General features: G+C 44.6%; 1 protein-coding gene across 1 annotated transcript in view; it reads left to right on the forward strand.

Moving 5' to 3' along the window:
* The first annotated feature begins 1,555 nt into the window (after positions 1-1,555).
* Positions 1,556-27,638, forward strand: part of TRABD2B (TraB domain containing 2B) — a 293,067-nt gene continuing 266,984 nt past the window's right edge. Inside the window, exons 1-2 of the mRNA XM_074906252.1 lie at positions 1,556-1,744; positions 2,200-2,760. Of these exons, the coding sequence (XP_074762353.1) occupies positions 1,637-1,744; positions 2,200-2,760 (669 nt within the window). The 5' untranslated portion in view covers positions 1,556-1,636. The remainder of the gene's footprint in view (positions 1,745-2,199; positions 2,761-27,638) is intronic.

Raw genomic sequence — 27,638 nt, forward strand, 5'->3', positions numbered from 1 at the left:
CAGTCGTGTAGGTGGTGGGAATGTCAGGATCCAGATCTGCTCTGCTGAGCACACTGCATACAGCAGGACGCGGTGGCAGAGACACCCCGGGGCCCCCAACACAGTGGGGCCGGCTGGTGCCCTGCAGGGAGAAGGGGCTCTGCCCGGCACCCTGAGCCCCGTCCCTGCCTGAATGGATCCAGAGGCAGGAGTTCTGAAACTGGCAATGACAGGCATTGTCAGCATGTCCTCTGCTCTGAAAACCCGCAGCTTTAACAGAGATGGACACTCGGGAGGAGGCTTGAGTTCCAGCTGTTGGAGTCCAGCGCCTGCTGCAATAACCCCGGAGAAAGCTCCAGACCCTCAGGGATCCTGGATGTGCTTCTGTCAGCAAGGACCAGCTCGGGTCTTGTTGGAGGAAGATCTTCCTCCTGAAGCTTTTCGGTCCGAGCGGAAGCTGGATATCTAACGGCACGGGCAGGAGAGACGCACACTGTGAAAACACAGCGAGGTTTCCTTCCACCCGCCTGTGAGGCTGAGGCGGGGGACCCGCCTGGGGCCGCCGTCCCGGCAGGGGTTGCTGAGGCGGGGGCACGGTCCCGCCAGCGCCACGCAGGGCCCACGGCCTTGACCTGCCCTCCGCCCCGGCGCGCAGCGAGGCCTCGCTGCCCCCGGCTTCGGAGGGGCCGGGGAAGGCGGCGCCTGGGCGGACACGTCGCCGCACGGCCGGGAGCCGAGCGGAGTCGGAGCAGCCGGCGGCGGGCTGAGGCGGGGGCGCCTCAGGGCATCCCCTCAGGAGCCGGCCGCTCGCAGTTCCCTCCCGGCACGAGCCCCGCCTGCCTGATTTTTTTTCCCACATTGTTTTCGTGCGGAAATGTCGAAACTTCCCCGCTTTACTGCTGTTGGTCTTTACACCGAGGGAAGGGCCACGCAGGTGCCGTTGCGGGGCGGCGGGCGAGGCGGGAACGCCGCCGCCCCTCAGCCGCCGCCGCTGGCTGCGCTGGGCCGCCATCGCCCCCTGGCGGCGGCCCCGGGGCGGCGGGAGGCGCGGGCGGGCCGGGGCGGCTGCGCGAAACTTTCCGCCGCAGCGCGAGTTTGGCCTCCGCCGGGCGGTGTGTGCGCCGCCGCCCGCGCAGCCCGCCCGCCCCTCCCGGGGCGCCGCGGGAGCCCGTCTTGACCGCTGAATTTGAAAAAAAAAAAAAATTAAATTACTTTTTTTACTTTTTTATTTTTCTGGCGATTCGCTCTTCCTCCCCCCCCACCCCTCCAGCCCCAACCTCCTCCCGAACCGGCGGGGCGGGAAGGGAGCTTCTCCGGTCTGCAAAATCAAAGCATGGCGGAGGCTGGCGATGAGAACCGTCCTCCCCAAAGCATCCAGCGCCTCTGACAAGCCCGGAGCCAGAGGGGGTGGGGGTGGGAAAGGGCGGGAGGGGGGAGAGCATGGGAGGGAGGGGGCGGCCAGTCCTTCCCCCTGCACTTGTCAGATGCAGATGGGACTGGCAAAGTTTGTTTGAATAAAAAAAAAAAAAAAAAGGCAAAAAAAAAAAAAAGGGGGAAGAGCAGGAGGAGGGGGAGGGAAAAAAAAAAAAAAAAAAGATCCTAGAAATCCAAAAAGGCTCATCTGGGAAGGAGAGAGAGGAGAGCGAGAGGAAGCGGGATGCAACTCAACCTGACGCTGATCTGCTTCGTCTTCGGGGGGTTCCTGCCCGACGCCGCGGCCCGGCGGGAGCAGATGGACACGGGGCAGTGCGACCTGCCCCGCTCGGTGAGCCGGGCCGGGCCGAGCCGGGCCGGGGGGCGCGGCCGCTCGGGGATGCGCGGCTGGCCGCGGGGCTCCGCGGGACCCGCCGGGGCGCGGACGTGGGAGGGGGGCGGGGGGGAGGGAGCCCCCCTCTCTCGCGGACACGCGTGTCCCCGCAGGTGTGGCGCTGCCCCGCGCGTCCCCCGCGAGGGGTGCGGTGTGCCGGCGCGGCGGGGGCCCCTCCGCTGGGATGCGGCGGCCGAGCCGGCGCCCGTGGGGGGGAGCGGGGGTCACGGCGGGGCTCTGCCCCGCGCGGGCCTCTTCGTGCCCGGGGCGGGGGCTTGTGCAGGGCGGTGGGGGAGAGGGACCCCCGTGCCTCCTTCCTGCAGGCAGCCCCCGGGGCGGCTTTACCACCGCGGGCTGCCTCCTGCCCCTCTGCCCCTCCGCCACTGACCAGACCCCCGCTGTCCCCCCCGCAGCAAGGAGAGCTCAACTCCTTTCTCTGGACCATCCGCCGCGACCCCCCCGCCTATCTCTTCGGCACCATCCACGTGCCCTACACGCGAGTGTGGGACTTCATCCCCAACAACTCCAAGGCCGCCTTCCACGCCAGCTCCAGCGTCTACTTCGAGCTGGACCTCACCGACCCCTACACCATCTCGGGGCTGGCCAGCTGCCAGATGCTGCCCCACGGGGAGAACCTGCAGGACGTGCTGCCCCGGGAGCTGTACCGCCGCCTCAAGCGCCACCTGGACTACATCAAGCTGATGCTGCCCCACTGGATGACCCCGGACCAGCGGGGCAAAGGGCTCTACGCCGACTACCTCTTCAACGCCATCGCCGGCAACTGGGAGCGCAAGAGGCCGGTCTGGGTGATGCTCATGGTGAACTCCTTGACGGAGACGGACATCCGCTCCAGAGGGGTGCCGGTGCTCGATCTCTACCTCGCCCAGGAGGCCGAGAGGATGAAGAAGACGACGGGTGCGGTGGAGAGGGTGGAGGAGCAGTGTCACCCGCTGAACGGGCTCAACTTCTCCCAGGTAAGGAGACTCCTAGGCCTCATGGCTTATCCCAGGAAGTGGGGGCCGTTCTCCTTGCGTTTTGGTGGGTTTGTGGGGGCGAACCCCAGGCCTGTTGCAGCGGGGTGGGTCACTCGTGGGCCTCAGCAGCCTTTGTGTCAGGCTGCCCATTCTCCATCGCGCCGATCTGTGCTGCCCGCAAAAAACCTGCGATGTGCGCAGCGAGTGCTGCGCGTTTATCGTCTGTATTATTTATTTGAGAGGCAGATGTCCGGGGTGTGAATGTGTGTGTCCACTGGCTTGCCACTTGTGAGCGAAACTTCCATGCCCCCCATCCTGTCCCAGAGCTGGGTAAAAAGTGCTTTTTAAAAAGTGTTTGCTTGTTTTTAAGTCAAGCAGCTCTGTGGTACTTGTCAGAAAGAGGATGAAACATGAACAATGAAAAAAAGAAATTTCGACATTGTTCAAATAGATTTAAGTACGTGCAAACTGTTGGTCGTCTTTTTAGTAGTCACTGCAGGGCAAAACAAACTGGCTGACGTTGCCCTCATACTGGGGGAAATTAAGTGTGCAATCTGCATGGATTTTTTTCATTTTAGAACAGGTAAAGTTCAGCAAAAAGAAAAGGACATAGATTAAGAAACTAAAGTTATTGGTGTAACTGGACTCCAGAATTCTTTCAGTGGATTTAGCTTTAAACAACCAAATACTAAGCCATGCGATCTATTTCATTTCAGTGGATTAATCAGGAACACAGTCACAGCTATTGACTTTGCTTTGTGAAACTGTTTATATGAAATCAGATTTACTAGAAATTCAGGAAATGAATGTGTGTGGAAGAAAACAAATAATCCAGGGGAAATTTAAGATGGTGTCAGTTACTGCTATGATATTTCGTTTTTAACCTGCTTTTCCTCATTAGTTTCGGATCAGCCTATTTCCAGCTTTAGCTTACTGTCCTAGTTTGAGCAAAAAAGTTCTTGGTGATGTGGGAATAAAGATTAAAGGACTGATCTTTAGTGTGATTAAAATGTCCTTAGAGTGCCTTCACCCCCCTCTACCCCGAAGTCTAGTGGGAACTGTTTTAAGGGGGGAAAGTCTGGCTTTCACTAACTTTTGGTTCATCTGATATTTCAACTAGAAGTCTAATTCTGCATACAGCCTTCAGAGGAGAAGGTTGGTTGCATACACTTTTGGAGGGAGTTTCTTGTTTATCAACAAAAATAATTAGAAGAAAGCCCCTCAGGACCTTTGCATTCATTAAGACACATACAAAACAAAGAATTCGTTTTACCCTGTTCTGTTTGAAAGGTTTAAGTGCCTATCCTCTCTATTGAACGCCTTCTTTAAGGTGAGGTGAAAATAATTAACCATTCCAGACATCCAATAGAACTTGGTTGTATTAGGTCAAAAATGGCAGTTAGAACCAAGCACATGAAAGCACTTGGTTAAAAATGTACCACTTGGAAGCCTTTTAAATGTGAATCATATTACATTTTTTTTCTTTTTAGAGAGAGAAAGCAAGTGAGCGACAGAGAAAAGGGACAGAGTACAAAACTCACTGCTGCTCTTACCATAATTCTGTTTTTCTCTCTAAATTTTAAATACCAACAAAAATTTCCCCTTCTTTTTGCTACAATACTAATCTAAAAAAAGCAGCAAAGGTATTACTGTCATTGGCAAGACAATCATTTATGCAAAGTGTTTGTGCTGATTAAAAAAATACATTACATTATAGTTATTACAGAGAATTGATATTGCTGCTAAAATAGATCAATGTTCAGGAGGATTTTTCCTAGACTGAAGCTTTTTCTGGGAACAAGGCCACCAGAACAACATGAGACAAAATTAAAACAAACCAGATATTTATTTTCTTGCTTCCTCTAGATTTCATGCATCCTGACACCTGGCTAGTTGTTTAACAATAGTAATTTGTAATGTTATCACACTGTCTGGCAGTCCTACTGCTTGGTGTATTACTGTGCTAATTTAGTGGAGTGGATTACTATGGGTAGGTTTCAACTCCCAATTTCAGGTCTTGGAGCCTTCCTTAAGCAACACGTAATTAAAACACACTAAAATGGAAATCAGAAATTGAGCAGCTTTTGTCTCGTAGGGTGTTTGCACAGTTTGATGAGAACATCTGCGATAAATTACATTCCCAAATCTGCTAAGGGCATCAGCAGTTTTTACCTGTTTTCAGCATTACTGTTACGGGAATTCTGCACATAATTTCTGCATTCAGAATTCAGGTTTTAAAACTGTGCCTTGCTGAATCATGTCAATGCTTTTGTTTCCCACATCCCCAAAGTCCAGTATTTTTGCCCTAAGCAAATTAAAAGAGAAAAAAAGCTTTTTTTTTTTTTTTTTTTAAATTTCTTCCCCTCAAAGGCAGCTTTGTGCTACTACAAATATTTAATCTGACTACATCCACCAAATCTGTTAATCTGATACTGTGAGGAGGAGGAAATCTAGGAGTGGTCCCGGTGTGGTACTTGGTTTTGATCTGCTCTGAAAGAAAGCGGATACACTTGCATTTTTGACCAGGAACGATCTCTGAAACGTTCTGTGCGTGGCTTTGAAATGTTGATTGTTTTAGCCGGATGAAAAGATTAAGGTGGCTCATATAATTAGCTGCTTCCTGGAGAGCCAGCTCTTGCAGGTAGAGCAGGGCACATTGTTTTCTATGGTAAACCCAGAAACTTTGTAGCTTGATGCTCTGCTCTCCCTGAAATCTCTGCTCAGTGTTTTACGCCGCTCTCCCAAGTGGGCACTGCTCCGATCCCCTCGCTTTCCTGCTGGCTGGCTGCTTTCCTTCATGGCTCCCTGAGGGAGCATCCTCGCTCCCCATGGGACTCTGGCAGCTGCTGGTCACACAGTCTGTGCCCCAGGTATTGTATAGCTGGTGGCAGGGTGTCTGAATCACAGCAAAAGGCTGGGTTGGGAGCCTGGCAACAGGGGAATTCAGATCAGGTTTGGGTCAGGTTGAAATTTCACTGTTCCTTGCTTGGTGTACAAAGTTTCAGGGAGGAACAGAGAGAGCTAAGAAGCAGGCAAAGAAAAGGAAGCAGGCAACTTTTCTGTCTGACAGTGTAGATGTTTATTTACAGAGCGGCCAGAAAAGTGCAAAATCAAGTGGGCCAGGACTGAGAAGAGCTGGTGAGGGGCTGATGGCATTCGGGGCCTTCAGAGGCACTGCAGCCGGCGCCATGATCTGCAGCCAGCGCCATGACAGGCTGTGAGGACTTGCCCATGTGTCCTCCGAGGGCTAACCTGGGAGAGGGTTAAGCTTTTCCTCCTCTTTGGGACCCTCATGTGGGTCTGTGGTGGAAAGCTCTCCCCAGGCTGACATACGCTGCTGTTGGAGTGAGGAGGGCAGTGATGGTGGCTCCTGCAGCTGCTCAGGTCTGTCTGTGTCCGCCCTGATTGCCCAGGGCTGTGGTGGAACCGCAGCTCAGCCCCAGGCGTGAGCACCCTCAGGCAGCATTGTGTCCCCACTAAAAGACTGTATGGTCAGTAAGGGGAAGGTCTTACTCCTCTACCCACGCTGCTCTGCCCTGGGGAGGTGGCTTGTAGGTCTCACTTGTGTTTTTTATCTGGTTTCTCAGCAAGATGCCCAGACTGAGACAGCGTTTGATATCCCTTCCTCCAAGTTAGAAATAAAATCCCTCTCCCACCTCATCCAGAGCTTGCTTTCTTCAGGGAGAATCTACATTCAGCTTGCATCAGATGCCCTGAATCCCAAGGTTTGTGAGGGGAGTTCTGTGTCAGGGCCTGACTTCACCCTGCCCTGTCTGTGGGGGAAGCTGTCTGGCCGGAGGGGAGCTGCTGGCACCCCCTTTACTCTTCCTCCACTGGTTGGGACTTCTGAAGCCCTGACTCTGGTCTTCTCCGGCTGGTATCATTTCCAACTGCAGGGGGAGATGTTAAATATCAAACCAGTGTTGATTGGATCAGAGACAGCCTCAAAGAAAGAAACCTTAGACCGTGCAAGATTAAACTTCACACTTCACCATTCTTCCCTTTTCATTTATTTGCCGCCTCATTCTCTGCACAAATAAACCTCGTCTCCCTGCTTTCTACCAATGAAACAGCATTAAAGGGACAGGAATGACTTTGTTAACAAAATCAGTCTTCATTTCCCAGGTCCTGCTGTTCCATCAAACCCTAGGACATGGCAGCTTTGATTACTCTAGTGATAGGATTAGAGGGGGAACAAGTGCTGTTTAATAAAAGGCCGATGGGTGGTCCATCATGTTTGGTCACTGACAGATCTGCAGTCTTGGAGCTGGACCTTCAGTGGCAAAACAGCACGAGACAGTAGTAGATAGACAGGGCCATGGCCTGGATTTGCTATTCCATCTTCCCTGTACCCTTGAAAAATTAAACATTTCTGTGATCACGAAGCTGGGACTCTTGGAGCTGACAGGGACTGGTATAGCTGACTTGAAGGGAAATTTGCCTGTTTATACTAATGAAAGATCCAGGCTCAAAGTTTTCCAAACTGGATTAAAGGGCTCAGTTTCAGAGCTAGTTGATTTTTGACAGTCTGTGTAGTTTATTTGAGGGAGTATTACTGATTTTTTAAAAAATTTACTTTATTTTTTATAGGAAAAGTGGGTTTTGCCTAACAGAAATTGTGCCTTTTGGCTTTTAAAAAAATTCAGGCTTCGTGAAAAGGGCAAGAATCATCAAAAAACCCTTAGTATCATCTGTTTTGATTGCTGAATATTGTTGAAAGAAGTGTTGTTACAAAGTTTGTTTATACGTAGTTATACATAATGCACATAGTTTTCAGCTTGCTGTCTTTAATTAAACTGTCACCCCTTTTGCCTCCCCATACCCCAGGATAAAAAAAAGTTCCCCTAGTAAAATTAACCTGGTGTAGAAATTCATACAGCATAAATAGAAATCCTTCTGTTTAACTAGATTCTTCCAGATTTAACTTTGAAGACTAGTGGAGCTGCTTTACGTCTTTACCAGGGGAACTGTTGAGGGTGAAACTATGCAGGTATTAAAACTACAGTAGTCACAGTAACACCTGAAAGGATCAGCAGCTGACGTTTTATAGCTGTAACTAACTGTACGTGTTGCTCTTTACAGCCAGTTACTCTGTGCTTCTTCACCACAGCCCCCTTGAAAGGCCCACCCTGGCATTTGATGCCTATTAAGAAAAAAGCCACTCAGTTAATGATGGCTCGAGGGGCAGCTGGCAATTCATCTATTGTATTTATTGTGTATATAACTGCAAGAAGTGTTTGTAGAACAGGTTAGATATAAGCCCTTCCTTTCCCTCTGATCCTTCACACCTCCCTTGGTAAGATCCAAGCCCAGGACAGGTGTACCTGCCTCCCATAACAGATCTGAAGAGGATTCTGCTGCTTCATTTGTTTGCAAAATTATGGGTGCTGCTTATGACGGTTTTTAGGCAGGAACTGCATCTTTGTAAGGTGGGCTTTAACAGGAACAAACCCCCAGGAAACAGCAGCTAACAAGCCTGACACTCAGGGAAGTCCCTGCTGTATTTGAGGTGGCTGAACATTACCAATGTATAGAAGTTAAGTTGCAGAGTTGTGCTGTTTTTTCCTGCGTGTGTGGCGCGAGGTGAGGTGAGGTCAGAGCGTGGCCTCTTTGCCTCCAGCAATGCCTGGCCTCTGCAGCAGCAGCCCTGGAACTGCCGCAGCGTGAGGGAGCACCCAGGCATGCGCTTTGCTCCTGGGAGGAGATCCACTCCCCAAGCTCTGCTTCGGGGAAGGGGATCAGAAGAGGGACAGATAACCCCAAATCCATCCCTGTACTTAGGCCCTAACACTGCTTTCAAATTCCTGTCGGATCTCCCCTGGAGCAGTTTGCCCCCACTGAGCTGCTCATCCAGTAAGTGCAAAATACCCTCCTCTTCAGTAAATGGTATTTCCACAGTGATAATTTTCTCTGTTTGTTGTCTGCTGTCAGTTTCTGATACTGTTGCAACAGCAGCCAGGATCCTGCTCTGGGCCCAGAGTGCTTTGCTTATAAACAGAACGAACCATTGACCTTAAAAACCTCAACTTCAAGTATAGTGCAACCTACAGTCCTCAGAAAGTCTTTAACAGCCTCCCCTCAGCTCCCTAGTGAGTAGCAATCCGCGTTATAAAGCCAGCCCACATCATTCAGGCTAGTCAGAGGTTCCTGTATTGAAAAGGCCAGAAATGATCTTAAGCAAGGGCACTCATTCACCTTGCACTCCTGCGGAGATGGAGATCAGTGGCAGGGTTCCTGGCAAAGCGTATTTGGGAACTTCAGAGGAATGTACTGTAAAATAACAGGTTTCCTCTGTGCTAGGCTTTACACTGCAAACCCTTATTAATCTCTTCACTGTCATTAGAAGTTCATGAGATAGGTAAAAGGCAGAAGAAATCACAGAGTTACTGCTTGAGCCACATGAAATTGGTGTGATTTCTTTCATCTTTTGGCCCTGTTAGAGGGGTTCCCTGCATGCTTGGATGAGGGACTGTAAAATTACTTCCCCAGTACACAGTGTTTAGGATAGCACAAAAATGGAGATTTTCAGCAATGACCAGTGTTTTGCTAACTTAATTTTTTTAACTTTCAAGAGTCAGTGTTAGAAGAGCCCTGTTTTGCAGGAAAATATATCTGCCTTGTGGCCAAACACTTTCCTAAATCCCTCTTTCAAGCTGACAAGCAATTCAGATCCTAGATGCTACCAGATTTAAAGTCTGCAGAAAGCACTATGAGTTGATCACAAAACTTCAGTATCTTTCTGAACGTCTCAAATTATTTATAGGTTGCAGTCAATAAGACATTTTTCTGAACATTGCAACAATTTTTGAACCCAATACTCTGTCTGTAACCCATAAAGCATTATGGTTTCCAGCTCACTTGAGACACCAGAAATTAAACTGGTGCCTGCAGATCAGGCAGATAAACTGCAGATACCAGTTTGAACTTAATGTCTCAGTTCTTGGACTGGAATTGGAACAAGGCAATACTCACTGGAGAGTGGGAGCAGACATGCAACTAAAATGTGTGACTGGTTGTATTCATGACAACAGCTAGTATTATGGTGTCTCATTCATCTCCATGGATTGGCTTTTTCTGGTGTTCAGGAGAACAATATAGCTGCCTTGTGTTATTGTTATTGTTTATTGGATCTAGTTGTCATTTAAATGCACAGAGAATTAGAAGTGGCACAGCTAATACCTGTGTCAGGAGCTCAAGCAGGAATTAGCACAGATGTCTGCTGCTTTTGTCACTAGTTATTCCAACAGCAGTCCTTACCATTTGGGTTTCCAATTTTTAGAGCTTCTGCTGCAAGTCATTTCAGGACTTCTAGCACAATATAAATGAAACTTGCTAAAAACTGTAAATTAAAACCATGTGTTCAGCATTTTGGGATGGATGTTGTATGACTTGAGGAGTCTCATTAGCAAAAGTATTTTTAGTTTGAATGAGATCAAAGACCCTAGGTTTTCCACTCTGAGGGTCATTTAACATAGGCCTAGACACCCTATTTCTCATCATACATAGATTTCCATAGGCCAGTTATGTCTGAAGAAATCATCATCCCTGAAATATTGTAATTAGATTTATTATCAGTGGACCATTGCTGATCACCGCTGTCGGGGCACTGCAACAACACTGAGGGTTGAAGAGTCTTGCAGATGGCAAAAGGGAGTTTTATTATTGACTTCTTCAAAATCAGGATTGCAACCCATGCCAGTGGGTAGCAGTGTTAGATGTGAAAGGCCATTGGTATGAATCAAATCCTATATGTTGTACTTATTCCAGAGTGCCCCTTGAAGCCGGGGATAATGGTGAACTATTCCCAGGAACTTCTATTGGCAAACAGAGAAAGGACTGTAAAAAAAGAAAGTGTTCTGATTTCTTCTTTTCCTAGGCTCAGTTAACATGAAAGTTATGAAACCTTTCAAATGAATTCCAGTTCAGAGGTTCTTCAGGCTTGGATATCCCTGTGAAATCACAGAGTTCATTGGGATGGGCATGGAGAAAAGCTAGCAATGCAGCTGCAGACAACACGTTAGCTGTAACGACACAATTAAGGGAATAATACTAAATGCTTTACATTTTCCCCAGATTGCTTCAAACTTGCTTCTTCTACCCTAACTCTTGTATTGGGGCACCCGTTGGGAGATACAGATATCCCCAACGCATAGAACAGAGAAGAAGCTGCCCCACAGAGCAAAGTGATATTCATCAGGCTCCCTTGGTGAGCCAAGGAATGAGAAAAAGGAAACAGAAATCTTCAAGTTACTTTCAAACCTCTCTCTATTTTAATAAAAGTCAACTTAAGAGGAACACAGGGAAAATATTTCTTTAAAGTAGGAGATGCGATGTCTTGAAAGTATCCCCTCAATATTTTAAAGACTGTTTTAAATCCAAGGTCTCCATTAGGCTCCCTCACTTGTTAACAATCCCAATGAAGACTGATTATTCTCTGTACGCTTTCTGCCACCGCACAAATTTTGCTTTCCTTTGATTCCTTGCAGGCTTTTCCTATTACAGGTGACAGCATAATAGTGATGGGGAATATTTATTTAAATGTGAGACAAAATGCTCATAGTATAGGAGATTGCAGAGTCAGCAGAGGGGGAGAGGGCAAAAGGGTGATTTGAGAAACATGCCCAACTTTTTGAAGATCTTTGTATTTTTGGCATGTGATTGATTTACAATTTTATATGTTATCACTGAAATTAATGTTATTCCAGCAGTCAAATGTGATGGGAGACATCCCAATGTCTCCCATTGGTTCTAAAGCACTGGTAAAATCATCATAGCACTATTAATTGCAGAAGAGCTAAGCCTTACACCCTGTGAAAGGCTTGCCTGACATACTGGGAGCCAACTGGGATGCTAACTTGTAGTTTAGTTTCAAGCCAACATAATTCTTTGGTTTTGGGATATCTCAGGGGCAAGAGAGGCGCAAGTATGCTAAAGGGTCTCAAATGGATTGTTTTTCTAAGAGTTAGCTATACAGAAAGCCCTTCTTTTTCGTAATTACTTTCTTTCCTGATTAGAAAGAACATTCTCAAAACAGCTCATTATTTGCTTGCTGGAGAATATAACTCACTAAGACATAGTATCAAATAAAGTCAAATTTCTATTGCCAAGTTATGGCCAAAGCAATTCTAATATGGCCTGGCCTTCAAACAGCTGGGATGCTCAGTTCCTTCATTGTTTCTCATTTCCATTCTGCAGAATACCAGGGAGATTTTCTCCCTGGTGTGAACATCAGTCCATAAGACCAGGCTATACCATCCTGAAATAATCCAGGTTTTTTGGTGTCAAGATGAAGTTCAAAGGGTCAAGGCAGCAGGCCTTCACAGGTATGAAACACTATTCTACATTATGGACTGGCTTGTCGCTGTATGCAGACTTGCACTGACTAGCTTTTTACCCAGATAATTGTGTGAGGCCAGGGAGGATTTTCTTTATTAACTCAAGTGGCTTGGCTGTGAAATGAGACATACTGTACAGTATATAATTCAAGCTCACTTTCAAAGGCATTTTTGTTGAAGCTGGGTATCCAGAGAGACCTGAGCCTTTAACATGTATGCATCTGAAACACGCTCTAGAAACTTAATAATTTAAGGTCAGCATTTATACTGGTTCATGTTCCAGTAATGGAATAGTGCTTGCTTTAAAAAAATACTCTATATCTTAATGTATAAAGGTGTGTTTTTTCTGAGAAAGAAACTGACTGCATTGAGCACTTGCTGTGTGTTAAATATGACTGGATAAGCCTGTGAGGGACGTACCATCTAGAGACTTCAGCAAATTATGGCTCTGAAGTTGAAAGAAAGCATAGCTGGGTGTGCTTGGTGTATGTTCTCAAACCTGAAAGTATTAATTGTTGAGAATCACTTGTAGTAGTACCCTTTTGTGTCTTGGGAGGTACGAAGAGCTGTAATCTCCCAAAAGGTGTCGTATTCTGGATGGATTTTGTCATTACTGACAAAGAGATCCCAGTGGAAGATATCCCTAGGAATGCAAAACACAATCACCAAAACCCACACGAGATCCCTTATCATGCTCTCTCTAAAGCTGTTGCGGATTCATTTGAATTACACTGGAAAGATTTATCTCTTATTAATGGAGCACTCTTCATTTTTTAAAATTGAGTTGTTGTGCAACACATCAAGTAACAATGTCATAACACATCATAAATCAGTTTGTTCACTGAAGGATTCTAGATGAGTTAATCTAACACCCTGGACACAGTTCATGAGCAGTTAATTTTAGCAGTTTTCTTTGATTTATATCAGTTAAGGCAAAGCAACTCCAGCCATTATGGAGTAGAGTCAAAACTGGTTAACGGCAAAGCAAGTACAGACAAAGATTGTTCAGAGATAAAGCCTTTGGCAGATCATTCACGGGATCTTTGCTTTATATAGAACAATTGTAGCTCTAATACCAGCAGTGCAGACACTCTGGGACAAAGAGAAAACACACACACACACCAAACCACAGAATAAAACCACACACACCACTTGGTACTTGCATCTAACAAGGAAGTCAAGCTTAAGTTCACCAACCCTGATGTAGTTACCGAAGAACTCCATGGCAGGCAATGAGATGGGAAGAAATACCCCCAAAAAGACATTCAGGAATTATTCCCATTGTTAGTGGGAGAAACCAAGAACGTTTGATTTGAAACACAAAGTCATCCGGCAGCCTGCCAAATGCCATTTATCTCAAGGTCATGCAGCATAAATAACCCCAAGGGTTAGCTTTAAAGTGGAGGAGCAGGAGGTAGCTAAACAAAAATAAGGGGAGGGAATCTCTCTCTTCCCTGTGGATGTTCAGCATGCTGCTGACAAGGTTTCAAGGCCTGGCACTCCTAACAAGTCTGGTATATTAAAGGTAGTAAAACACACAAAGAGCAGGGAGTACAGCTGAATGTAGCAGCCTGGAAGGGACCGTGGTTTGAGACCAAGCCACTAAGCTGTCATGCATTTTCTGCAAGAATTAGTCAGACTAATTAAAAAGGGAGTCATCCAGAGAAAATTTTCCTCTTGGAAGTTTAAGTCTGAAAAGATTGATCCCTGTTATACAGTAGGGACAACCAACATTTATTTAATGTTTGAGTGGGTGGTCACATGCATTTTCCTGTTCTTCCAACACACCAAAGCATCAGAGCCTTCTTACATTTTTAAAAGAAAAACAAGCTTAGCAACTGTCATGCCTAGTAATCCATCATCCCTATGACTCACAGAAGGAAGGGGTGTGTTTTGCTGAGATCGCTTAGACCTGACAGTATAGCTTTGAAGATACCAATGGGAGAATCCCAAAAGACTTGGCACCCATTCCTCCTTTCTCTGGGGTAAAGTTCAGTGTAGTTCCCCTTAAAACAAATTAAACAGATATGCAGTCCTTGAATCTGGACCCCTAAACTGTCTCTGTGGTCCTTGAAACTGGGCAAGGTGTCTCTCCCATTGGTTTATGTAGAAAGGAGCCAAATAATTCATTAAGAGAATTTGGAAGAAAAAAAAAAAAAAAAAGCTTAGTCAATATTCTAATTTATTTGTGATTTAGATAGGCTTAAAAAGCAGACTGAGTGGAGTTGTTTGTGGTTTCATGTTGAATCCCTGATTCCATATGCTAACCAAGTCAGAAGGAGAGTTTCAAACTCTCCCTTTCCTAGTTCAGCCAGCACTGCTAGAGATCACTATACAGTCCTCTACATCTGTATGGTCTGAGGACCATTCCTCCCGAACAGAAATGAAGCAAGTTGGGTATCTGAATAAGGAACCCTGATCGTTAATATATACATAGAGGACAATTTTATATCTGTAGGCCTTGTATAACATGTTGGAAACTGAAGCATGACTTCAGAAGCTGAAATATCCCATATATGTTATTATATCTGTGGCTAAGACTGTGATTTATCCATCTATAAATTTCTCTTATCCCTTTCAACTTCTTTAAATCTCTTACAAAAAGAAGTATTTGTATGTGAAGGGACTAGAGTCAATGAGATGGTGATGTGAAGGGGACATCTGTGGAAGTCTAGGCTGATTGCAAACTCCAGAACCTGCAGTTCTTCAGGTGATGTATTATGGGACACATCTCCATCCCTTGTCAGCTAGAGCAGCTCGACCCGTCAGTGCACCCGATTTTAGTCCCTAATGAAACTGAGTTTCTCAAACGCAAATGATCTTTAAAAATGGCAGAGAGCATAGAATTGCATCATTAGCAATGAGCCAAAGGCTTTTGTGTTGCAACAATTTTTGTTGAGGGATTATTGTGTTGAAAATCCACTGATTTTGGCATGGGCTAGAGAACTCAGCAGCTCCACTTTGCATGTCCTGCCATCATTCAGCAGGCAGACCCTGTTGCTAGACATCGCAGTAGGGCAGCCAGTTGGCTTCTCCCAACCTCCTTAGGTTTCCAGATGTCATAACAAAATGAGAGAGAGAGACTTAGCCATCTTCCATTTGTTTACGCTGAAGCTGCTAGGCAGAGACCAAGCCACAACACTGCACAGCTTTTCAAAAAGGACTTAATAGGTCTCTCTGTAAACAGATCTAAATATTTGCTCCAGTGACATTTATCGCATCACACGTCTGGCGCGAGTGTTTTGTCCTTGGTTTGCTTGCGTGTTTGGATTCTCTTATAAACATTAATGAAGTGCTTGAATACAAATGAATAATCCCCCCCCTTCTTCCCACCCTGAAGGGGAGGGGAATGGGAGGGCATGAAGTAATAATAGTTCAACCTTCAACCCATAATTGCTCAGTACATTTTGATGACAGCTTTCGTTCTCACATGTTCTAAAAGACTTTATTTGGTGTGTACATCCATGCAGAAGGCACAGCACCTTTCTTCAAAGGCAGCTCCAGCTGGGGTTGGAGTAGGGGGTAGTTAGCACACAGCAGTATGTCATTTGATGTTTGATTAGTCATGGCAAGTTGACCTGCTGCTGGGTTACCAACAGGACAGCAGAATTGTGTCCCATCTACAAGGCTCTTAATAGGAGATATATTCAATATATTCTTCCATAGGCATCTGCTTTTGGCTATTGGCTGGACAGAATAATGGGCCTGAAACACCTCTGATCTAACTCCATATGGCTGTTCATCTCCCTCTTGCTGAAGAACTGAGGTCATTTAATAGGTATTTTTCAATTCCTAAAGCTTGAATATGACTGGAGACAACGTACTTCCATATAGCCCCTTCTGTTCTCTCAATGCCTTTATGGAGGACTTGCGTCCTAGAAAGTGGGCAGCTTGGTCTGGCTTTTGATTTCCTCGCTAAAAGAGAGAGGATTGTAGTGGTAAGGAAAGACTGGCCAAATCTTGTTTCCATAGGTGGTTATCGTGGGGGCAACCTTTAGAGTATTTTTATATTTTCTAGGATATGAGGCCATAAAACAATTATGTTGGATGCCTGTTTCCTAATCATAAGAGTGGTGAAGTTGTTAAGCATATTCAGGCTTAATTTCTTAACCTGCTACAGACTGAGAAAACATTCTCTCATTCACGTGTGGGAACAGTTAGAGTATTACTCCTTTCTCCCCATGCAGTTCAAAATGTCACAGTATGTTCCATGCACAATAAATTACCATCATCTTCTGTCAGGTGGGACAATGCTTTGCTCAAGACCTTACTGAACGTCTTCAGTTTCTGCAGCTGGGCTTGTAGGAGCAGTGGGTTGGCTTGCTTGGAAACTAATAATAAAAAAAATTCCGTATTAGCCAAGAGGGTCTCGTCAGAAATTCCCCAAACTCATGCAGCTAAGCTCTCAGTCCTTTGTTAAGAGCAAAACTGGTGCATTTAAGCTGTGGGACATAAAAGAAGTAATCAATGCCTAGAAAGTAATCAAAAGTTCATTCTTCAGATGTTCTTTAAGAAAAAGAATCATCCCGTACAACACATCTGCGGGGTTTGTTTCTGCAATAGTAGTAAGTGCAAAGGATCTATTTCCCAATAATCAGGCTTTGGAAGGTCAAGATTAATACCCAAGAGGAAAATAATGCATGTATTTCCTTCATCTGAGTGATTAGGTATAAAATGGGTTAAAACATAATACTGTCTTTGCTTCAGCAAGTATATGAAACCATTCAGTCTGCACATACTTGTTTACTATTAGAAAGTGCCTGTCAACTCCATTAATTATCAGATTGCTTATTCAGTCTATACATTCCTTGCATAAATCTGTATCAACTTTGCCTCTTGTAACAGTATTTGTTTATATGAGCCGGAACTCTCAATCCTGAGCAGTCTAAAACGCCTCTCGAAAGAATTTCTTCGTCTGTGCCTACAGGGACCCAGACTAATTGCTATTGAGAGGATGCTCTGCGGGGTGCTTTTTTTGGTGGGGAGTTGGAAGTAACAAAAGTGTCTAGAAAGGTGTTCTGTTGTCACCTCTGTCCATGTTGATAGATGTAATAGAGGAGACTAAAATTGTTACAGTTCTCAGCAGCTGTGCAGTGCACACTGGAAACAGCAAAAGCTGGGAGAAGGGGACAGAAAAAATAATTTGCTGATTTTTTTGTCATCCTCTGCCTGATGTGCCAACACTAATGGAGGCTTTTTTTTTTTTTTTTTTTTCTAATTTATAGTCCAGTGCATTCCAGGGTCCCCGTCACTCAAGCATTCTGCCTTTTGCTCATTTGCTGGAACACAAACATGGAAGTGTATTTGGAACTCGCTGGAGCCTTAAAAAAACAAAATTAAGGCAAGCTGCCAGATCAGAATCTAATACACAACATATGTTTACAGGGTTATAGTCTCTTGCCATGCTGGCTTTAGCAGCACTGCAGTGTGAAGTAGAGTAAATGCCTTCCAAGACCTTTTATCATCCATCGTGCTTATCAAAACAATAAAAATACTGGTTTTATTTCAGCAAACATGCCTTTCCTCTTGTCTGAAGCCCTCTGAATTCCCCACCACATTTGGGATCACTGGAAGAGTATGTCCTGAGTCTTGTTTGTCTAGTTCTCCACCTTTTTAAGAAGGCTTGTCTGCCTCAGGGACTGGGTTCATCCACCAGTTTGGCAGGCATCCCTGAACAGGACCCCCTAGTTTGTAAGGAGAGAGTAATGTTGACTCCCATCTGCCTTGTGGATTTGTAGTGTAAGGCATGGCACTTTATGAGGAGTCTATGAAGAGGAAAGGGTTGTCCAAGTGTAAGACACAGAGGACTGAAGTGAATGAGGTGTTTTGAGCTAACTTAGGTTACCTCAGCTTGGCCAAATGCAAGAGGTGCCATTGATTCACACTTAGTTCAGGCCACAGGCTGTAAAGAATTAGCCAGCAGTGATTCAGTTTACCTGTCGTCACTCTTTACTATACTAATTTGGCCATTATCACATTAGAACCCCAATTTAGAGACAGAGTGAGTGTTCTTGATAAGCATGTAAACATCTATGAGCCATTTCCAACCCTGGAAAATGAGACCAGGCTAGTTCTAGACAACATAAAGCCAAACCAGTCCCTTAGTACTCTAAAGAAAAGTTGTTTGCTTCAAACTTCAGCCCTCTCTTGGGAGCCTTCAGCATTACAGGGAGGTTAGTGTTTGGTCTGGCCGGTGAGTCCCACTAAGGTTCCGTGGTTCCCTTCTGAGCTCTGTTACCTGTGCCTTACACAGTGCTGCTGTCTACTCATCCAGCAGTGCCTCCACTCGATCTACAGCAACATAAGACCATTGAGTCTGGAGTCTGCTGCAGTGGAGAGCTGCAAGGTCAAGACAAGGACTCTTGTGACAGCCCAGGATTTAGGAGTGGTATTCAGTGGACAGTGCTGCAAGGCAGAGGGAATGGAAAACAGGGACCGTTACACCAGACTCCTGGAACCTCCTGTGGCTGCTCTGCCCAGTGTGCAGTAGGCTAGTTGCGAAGCTGCTACAGCAGCAGCTGGATGTGGCCTGCACAATGGGTAATTAGTAACAGTATACAGAGTCCAGGAAAATTCAGTTTCAAGTGTCTAAAAATGTTGTGGGATGAGTCAAAGATTTGGTAGGTATATGAGTCTCTGAAAGAGCAGTAGCCCATCACTTTTTATTCTCCTGCTCATTCTCCATATGTAGGATATACCTCACATGATCCATGGATCCCATGAGCTCTGCTTTCACTAATCCAAGTTTATCAAGGCTTGCAGGCGAGCTGTGTTAGCAGGAGGCAAGACTTGGCTGGGGCCTCAGAGACAATCTTGACGTGGCCCTTTGTGTTTCAGTTCTCTGCATGCAAGATGGGCAAGATATTAGAGCTATTTATTTTTGGAAAATGCTTTTTTTTTTTTTTAAACAGAAACAGTGCTCATGTAATTATCTGTATTTGAGGGAGAAAAAAAGTTCCTTGAAATGTCTCAATTTCAAATTTAAAGTGAAGTTAGAAAAACCCAGGAGTCTCATCAGCAAAACAACAGTCTGGTGACTGACCCAAATGGACATTTTTGTGCTGTTAGTTCATAACAACACATTAAAGATAGAAAAGACTGAATTCTTAACTTTGTTCTTGAGATACAATTGTTGTTCCCTGCTGAACTGTGGAAAGCAACGGAGGTGGAAGTCTCTTAGCAGCATTGGATGAATATGTTAACAGAGGAGGAAGTCCTCGGATGCTTCTTTAATGGGGTCTCTCTTTTATGCAACTCCAGGATGCCTGACTAGCAGGTTGTTTGAAATAGGGTGACTTTACCTCTACAGAATATGTTCTTTACAGACATCGGGAAAGTTACAGTGCTTTACAGTTTATGAGTTATTCATACCAGAGGAGACTTAATATGTATTTTCATCTGCTGTCTGGCAGGTCTGATCTCTGCTCATGTTTAGTAGTGTCATGCTGTGGCTAGTCATTGTTCTTGAAGCAGTTTTGGATCAAAATGGGGGGCAGGACATGGCAGTTTCACCTCAGCTTTTCATCAGGGAAGTCTCTCTTGGATTGTCTTAGCTTGAAGTTCACTTCAGAAATAAAAATCACATACATGGAAGCCACACAGGCTGTAGTATAAGTACTGATCTTGCGTCTCTTGCAGCTCTAGGACTTCATTCTTGGTAGCTCAGATGACCGAGATCTCTTGCCTTTACCCTTTGACCACAGGCAACCAACTTATCCTTTCACTTGAGGAGACAGACTGAAGAGGTGGTCATGGTCTGTTCAGTCCTTCATTTTTCCTTTGCTCTCAGAAGTGTCTTCTTTCTGTTGCTAAGGAGATTAGCTGTCTAGTTCAGCTTTTGAGTTAAAAGTTTAGCCTTCTGCTTGCAATGATTGTTTGTCTTTGCTGCTTGGTTTTAAAGCAATCTCTGTATCTGTTCCCCATTCTGTTTCAGTTATGTGCAGTTTTATTTGACCGGTAAGTGCATAGCAAGGTTTAAAAGAGTCAGTCAGTAAAAGTCTATGTTGGTTAATTCCTTGGACACAGTGACTATTGGGACAATGACGTCTCCCTGACATAGGCTCTGTTTCCTATATTTCAATAGTATTCTAGGTCCTAATCACTTGCTCTGTGCAGAAAGCATTTACTGTATGCTTTGCTGCTGCCCAAATGCAGATGTAGGTTTCGGATTATGAGATTTCATGTTCGGAGAATCAACATGGGTTTTAATGCTCTTGATGACACAGCCAAATAGTGTTGTTGTGATAAAATTCAAAATTCATCTCTGAAGCACCTCTTTCTAGCGTTGCCTCATGCATTCTCAACTAGCAACGTATTCCTTTGTCTAAGTGACTTCCACTGTTGGAACTTTTTCCTAACATATTTAAGGTTTTCCTTTACTACTTCCAGATGTAGTCCCTTGTTTTACCATTCTTTGACTCTGTAAATATATTTTCTCTGGTGTTAGTACTGCTCAGTTATTTGGATAGAGCTGTCATGATACACAAGATCATGTTCTCTCTTTTAGGAGTCATTTATTAAAGAAAATTTTTACAACTACAGACAAACAAAACAGGCTTCTGCTGAGATTGAATTTCAGTTTTGTCTTGTTTGTTAACCAAGACTCACACCCTTTCTGGGACAGTTCGTAGAGACACCTCGTGGCTGTCGGGAACTCTACAGAGCGCATCACAATCATGTCAGGTTGATTTGTACTAAGCCTTAACATCCAGAGTTATTTGTGAAAGGGTTATGAGGGAGCCTGCCAACCTGCTAATTAGAAGTTAGAAATACTTTAAATTCTGGTCTGATGGAAACAAGTGAGCAAATCTGTTCTAAAAGTGGAATTACTCCCCCCTCCCCCCCCAACAACAGCAGCATGTTGTCTGCCTGAGTGTAATTAAAACTATCAAAGGAAATTTTCTATTTAAAGATTAAAAAATTTTGGTTAGTTCCTAGATTTCCATATTCCAGTTTGTAGAAGTGGTGCAGGCAGCTCAGACTGCATGAATGCAGTTCGTTGGTGTGATTTTTATCTTCTCAGTCAAAAGCCACACTAGTCAGTGTCAGAAAAGCAGAAAGCCAGGCCCTCTTCCCTTCAAACACACAAGTCAGGAGTGAATTAGACAGTAAGCTTTATGCAAGAGAAAGCTAGACTGACTTCTTTAGGTTTCAGGTCATCCATTAACATAGATAATTTAAACAAGTGAGTCCTGGTAAGATTGCTCACCAGGCAGTAAGTCTTCCAAATGGCTAAGTGTGCAAGACACTGAATCCACTATCTCCCTCAACTGGCAAAGTGTGCAGCTTTTCTTGTATTTGATAGAAACTCTTCCATGAAAGTGGTATTTTAAAGAACAGAAGCCCTTAGAGGAATAAAGTATATAACCAAGCAGTTTTACTGGACATAATTGCTCTAGACCCAGCTGAATAGAGGCCTTGTGATTTCATTAGTCCTATATGTTTAGATCCAATTATTCAAAAATCACATCATATCATAATCAAATCACAATTTTATATATACATGTATTTAAAAATCAAAAGGGCAGGTAGGGAAGTGGAAATAGTAATGAACTATTTGTCATTTCTGTTACCTCTCCCTTTCTCAGTGAAAACTGAATCATGCAAAATGATTCTTTTCATAACAAAGGAGAGTAAAGTCCTTCATGTGCTTTTTACAAGGCTGAAAGAGGCTTTTCCTGGAGAAATTAGTCAAAATATCCAAAGAGTCCCTCAAATTCAGGGCTTAATTCCTACTTACAGCTGGAGTAAGGAGGTTAAATGGTAGTAAGAAGGACAGACTTATGTAAAGTATGAATTCAGGGCATTTTACTCTTAATGGTCAATCCCCATCTTCATGAACATATAAGCGTGAGAGCAGTAAAAACTGTCTGTCTACCTGTCTGATTTTTAGAGCATCTCAGGGGAGTAGGAGAGTGTCATTGTAGAAAATGACAACTCCAAGTCAGTAGCAGGACTTCATGAGGATTTTTTTGCCTTAATTAGAACCCAAGACTGCCTAAAAAAGGTTAGAGCTAGATGTGTGTGTTGAGTATCATGCTTGAGCTGAGACTGTACCTAGGGGTACTTCCACACATTTTCCCTAAAAGCCCATATGCAGTCTCCTTGCACTGGGCTGGGTGTCCAGCTAATACTTCTTTCTGTTCTATGAAAAACATACACTATGTAGGGTAACATTCAGGTCTTCCAAGCGTTAAGGCTTAAAAAAAAAGTCACCATGTTTACTTCAACTTTCCCTTTCTAAATTGCTTTGACAGCCCTGTGCTTTTCTAACTCGTTTTGGGGAATATCCAGTCTGCCATTGGAATTATTTGAATTGTACAGAAAGAAAGGAGGGCCTGTTTCCCTCCGAATTCCATATATTGTGTCGCTGGAGCTTTTCATGTTCCATAAACAATGCTCTCTTTTTCTAACCCTCTCCCCCTCCTGCCCATAGCCTGACTTTCTATAATTTTCTTGACATGGACAACTCAGCATTTTTGTGAAAAGCTATGACTGATTTTCTGCAGCTTTACAAACAGGAGCTTGCTAGTGATTTCAAGAGGATCAGGTAGTTTGATGCAAGCAAGATTGGGAAGGGTCTCTGGGACTTCAAACATGTCTTGGCAGTGCATCTGGTTGTGAATAATTGTTTTCCCTTAAAGCATTCATGATCTCCCATTGGCAGGTCTCTAATAACTAAGGAGACATTTGGAAAAAGGTTGGTATTTTAAAATGTCTTCTTAATCCCTATAGATCTCTAGCCACGTACAAGCTAGTGGCTTCATTTTTCCAACACCACTCTTTTTTTTTAGTTAATAATTCAGTTATTATGTGAATGAAGTCTCAGGAGGTACTTGGAGTTGCAGGCGCTCTGGAGTTTAAGTTCATTTCAAACTTCCTATGAGTCTCTTAATATTTGAATGGTGTTTCATGGTCTGTCTTTGGTGACTCATGAAGTTGGATCCCAGGAGAAAAATCACAGCCTAGATAAGTAGTCATGGTAGATATTGCAAAAGCAGTAGTGCTTCTGTGTCTCTTCAGTGGCTTGATGCCTCAGGATTTTTTTCTTTCTTTATGCAGAAGATGGATAATTTCCAGTCTTCATGACCACACATGGGAAAGATGAATAAGCAGTATTTGAGAAGGGTGTCTGATTGGTCACACCCTCGTCTGGCTGTGCTTGCTGGTGCATTTTGCATAGCATTTCTGGAATACTTCTGCAGTAGTGAAAGAGTTATTGCAGCATTTGATTTCAACCTTATAAAGGCTTTAAAAGAAGTGCCAAGCTCCTGTAGTCTGGAAGCAGCAACACTGATCGTGTGCCATGTCACGAAGAGGAGAAAAAATCCCTTTCAATGTTTGCACTGAACATGAGTGTCACTTTAAAGCTCTAGGTTGCTTTTAAAACTGCCTTACAGCCCGACAGCTTTGTGGTGGACCTGAGAGGTCTTGGGTTAATGTCATTTAATGCATCCTAATGGGTAGTCTAATTGTAACTGCCATTCCAGCTGTCCCTTGTGTGTTTAACTCATGTAAATGAAAAACACAGCTTTCCAATTTACTCTTCAGCTTGAAATATTATCTTCTCCTTAAGTAATGTGTTTTAATTGCAGGAGCAAGATATAATATATATGGAAATAGTGGATGAGAGCATGAAGATTATATATAAATAGCAGGGCTTCTTAGCTGTTTCTTTTCTTCATCATTGATCTGTCTTCTCTCAGCTGACGGCTGACTAAACAGACACCAAACAGGCGCCAGCTGATCCAGAGAGGGGATAAGCAGGTAGAGATGTGCGGTCACCTATCCCAACTCCCATCTGCTGCGAGATGTCCAGATAGTTAGGCAGTAGCACTCTGAAGTATGCACGTGCCCACTTGATGTCAGTCTGGAGCGACTCTCCTGATACACACTGGCAGAGAAGATCAAAACCCTGCTTAAAAATTAGGTGGCAGACACAAAAAAAAAAAAAAAAAAAGAGAGAGAGAGAGAGAGAGAAGTCAGCAGATACTCAGAGGCCAGGAAAGGCTGCCAAACAAGCATTCCTGCCCTTGCTTACGATTCTCCCCCACATACAACTGGCTGTGTACGTCTGGGAGCAGCCAGCATAGTGATCTATTCATAAAGGGCCAAATTCAGGAACCGACCTGTAAGGCTTGAGTACACTGACTACACATGGGGAAGGAGGAGTGAGGGCTCAGAGGGGCTTCTTGGAGTTGTGCAGGACAAAAATCCCTTTCTTTCCAGCTAGCTGAAAGGCAAGCACACCAGAGGGAAAGAATGGTGGAGTGCTTAGGGCTTTAACCTGGGACTTGGGACAGCAAGGACCAATTCTCTAGTCCTGCAGAGACCAGGTCGAATTTAACTTCTGGATTATTTTCTTTCTCTCTCAGGACAGGGGGAATACAGCTCAGCTCCCTCTTGGCTTGATGTTGGTAGTGTTTATGATGTGTTGGGATCGCAGGAAGTCATTGCCTAGATAATCACCCTGAACACAGCTCCTCTCCCACAAACAGAGGTAGCGCTGTGCGGGCCACCAGCACCCTCACAGTGGCCTGCAAGCCAGCTGCAGGTTTGGCTTTTCCAGCTCATCAGGAGAGGTAACAGAAGGGTTGGGGGTTGAGTTTGGTGTGTCCCCTCAGTAGCCATTAGAGAAGAGCAGTGTTCTCAAAGCATCTTGGTTGGTAGTTTGCAATCAGCTGGTAAAGATTAATACCCTCCTGAAATCTGCTCCTGGCTCTCCTACCACCTGAGCAATGATCTCAAAATTGAGACAGGATTATTCCATTTAGTCATTCAGGGAGAGGTATCTAGACTTGGAAAGCAAAGCAAAACCTAAACCCTGTTGGCATTTCACAGTGTGCACCTGGGCTGAACTTTCCAAGTAATTTACCATTCCAAAAACCAGAAGATACCAACACGTCCAAAAAGACAAGTCTGAGAATGACCTTAAAGCTCCTGTCTGTGTTTGCATGTCCTTTGACTGGAGCTGGAGGTAGCCAACAGGCAGACCACTGGATGGTCCTAAATTTGGCTGTAGACACAGTGGAACTGACAGAGGAGTAACATAGTGACCTAAAATGCTTCTTGATTGCCCCTTTCTGCTGAGAGGTGAGACAGCATCCTGTCATCCCACAGGGGTAAGGAGGAATCTAGACATGAGCTATAGAAGAATTCGTCCACCTCCTTCCATTTTCTAAGCATGAAAGCAAGTTAAAAAGGAGAAAGATATCAAAACACGAATAATTTCAGAAGGTTTGGAATATACTGCTCTGGTTGAGATTGATTTAATGATAAAGACAAACTGCTGGGTTTGCATGGATGAAGTAAAGAAGAGAGATGCTCATTCCACCTCGTTTATGTGAGGTAGGAACACCATCCTTTGCAGCTTGCAGGGTGCTCTGTATCAGCATGGAGAGCAGAAGGCACTGACAACTGCCTGCTTGTACAGGCACAGAGACAGTCTGTGCTGCCCCAGGCTAGAGAGAGGAAGGGGGCAAGCTAATTTCATTTATAGGTTAATTGAATAAAAGGGAGCAATGTTTTCATTTTCCTGTAATCTGCAGCTGCCTGGGTTCTTGTGAGAGACCTGTCATTGCTTAGAGCTCCTTCAGGAATGCTCTAATTCGGATACTGCCCCATACTCACTACAGGCCTGAAGCTGAGAGTAGCTGACAGTGCAGAGCTCTGATTCGGTTACCCTGCACTTGTCTGATTGACCTGGGACATGTCCAGTCCCACCGGGGCGCATCATGGAGAGATACATTCATGGAGCACATGAACTACTGTCATCTAACAACGATGCTGGTTTTTTGTGCTGTTATGGAGGACCACATTAAAAGCCAGTCTTTGCCTGATGTAGAGCCCCTGAGTTGGACTGGACAGAAGTTGTGGAACGGAGAGGATACTTCCCCTCCAAATGGGCAGGCAACTGATCTAGCTGTCCTTTTCAGGACAAGGGTTTGTGTGTTCTCATCATAGGTACTGTGTTCTTAACCTTGCTTCGTCCATCTCATGCCATGGGGAAAGAGCTTGCAATGCCACATATTTCTGTGTCTCTTCTCAAGTCCTGGTGTAAACTCTCCTGTGTAATCCACAGCATTGGGTTACCTAAATAAAAATCTGAGGCAGAAGGTTATTACATGGAGAGAAGGAGATTTGGGTTAAATTCTGCTTCATATATGCAGGAATGATGTGTGGCTCCTGGAATTACATTTGTCTGGGTTTTTAAGCTCCTGTGTTAGATGTGGAGAAGTATAGATAATACCATTACACTAATAGTTGGAGACAGAGGTGGGAAATGTGTGAATAGTTTATGAACCTGAATAAACTGTGAATATGCACATGTAGGCAGGAGAGCTACTTTCCTTCTTGTATGGGTTTCTTTTGAAGCAAGTATCTCTCTGCCTTTTTCTAATCCCTGCTGTTAAATAAGAAGTGATCAGCAGTGAGAGATGACAGTACTGTGCATCCCCTATGAATTAGTATGGTGGTGAAAAATCAGCCAAAGCCTAAAAATGTTCCAGAAGTTGTCATATTCTACAAAAGACACCACCAGCATATATCTGGGAAACTGTTTCTTTTTAGAGTTGTACCCTGCCAAATTCATGTCCTCTGCACCTTCCCAAGACATTCTACTAGGATTCAGGTTTGCCTGAAGAGGAGGAAAACACACCATGTCTAGACATGTAGTAGGTTTAATTTCTTTGGTCAAACTAGTAGGTTTTAGTGGAAACTCTATGGCAGAGGTATAGAGGGATTTCATGCCCATCAGAATTTTACAGCTGCAAGTGTGAGGTTTGAGATTCAAGCCTCTGACCATGCACTGTCCTCCTTGGAACCAGAGAAACCCCTTGGGAAGGACTGCTCAAGCTCTGGGAGCAGGGCTCAGCCTGAACCAGGACTTTGCTGTGCTTACAAAAGCTAAGAAAATACAGCCATTAACTGTGCGTTCAGATAATTCAGATATTGGCTGCTGCTGTCAGGAGGAAATGAATTAAGTTGATTTCTGCCTTCTTTCAGCACTTTAAGCACGAATTGAGGTGAGTTTGTATGTGATTTGAATTGATTTGCCCTTATCCAGTATTTAGATATCCCTGCTAGGGTCTTCTGGGTCAACTGCTGGTTGAAAAGAATGTTTACAGGGAGCTTCAGCCCTATTTTCCTGCCCTGCTCAAGATCTAAAAAAGAAAGTAAATCTTATTTCTGTGACTTGTGAGCTATGTTTAGGAGAACGGTTTTTGCATTTGGAGCTCATTCAGGAAATGTTTAATTTCTCCCGTTACTAGTGGTGTGTAATTGGTAACCAGTCACAGTGGGAACACCTCTAATCTGATTAGTGAGCCATTCGTAAAAGGGGACAGAAAGACCCTGTGAATCTGTGAATGACAGATATTTTTTGCATGTTCTTGAACAGTGCTTCCACTATCTATGTCCTTACATAGGCCGGGAATATTGCTGCTCTCAGGTCTCTTCTCATTGGTACCCTCTTAACCTCTGAGGTAACCTCAGATCAGCATCTGAATGTGAAAATGCAGTTACAGTTACTCCAAGTCTTTCCAC

This window comes from Athene noctua, chromosome 5 (assembly GCF_965140245.1).
Source record: "Athene noctua chromosome 5, bAthNoc1.hap1.1, whole genome shotgun sequence".
Classification (NCBI taxonomy): Eukaryota; Metazoa; Chordata; class Aves; order Strigiformes; family Strigidae; genus Athene; species Athene noctua.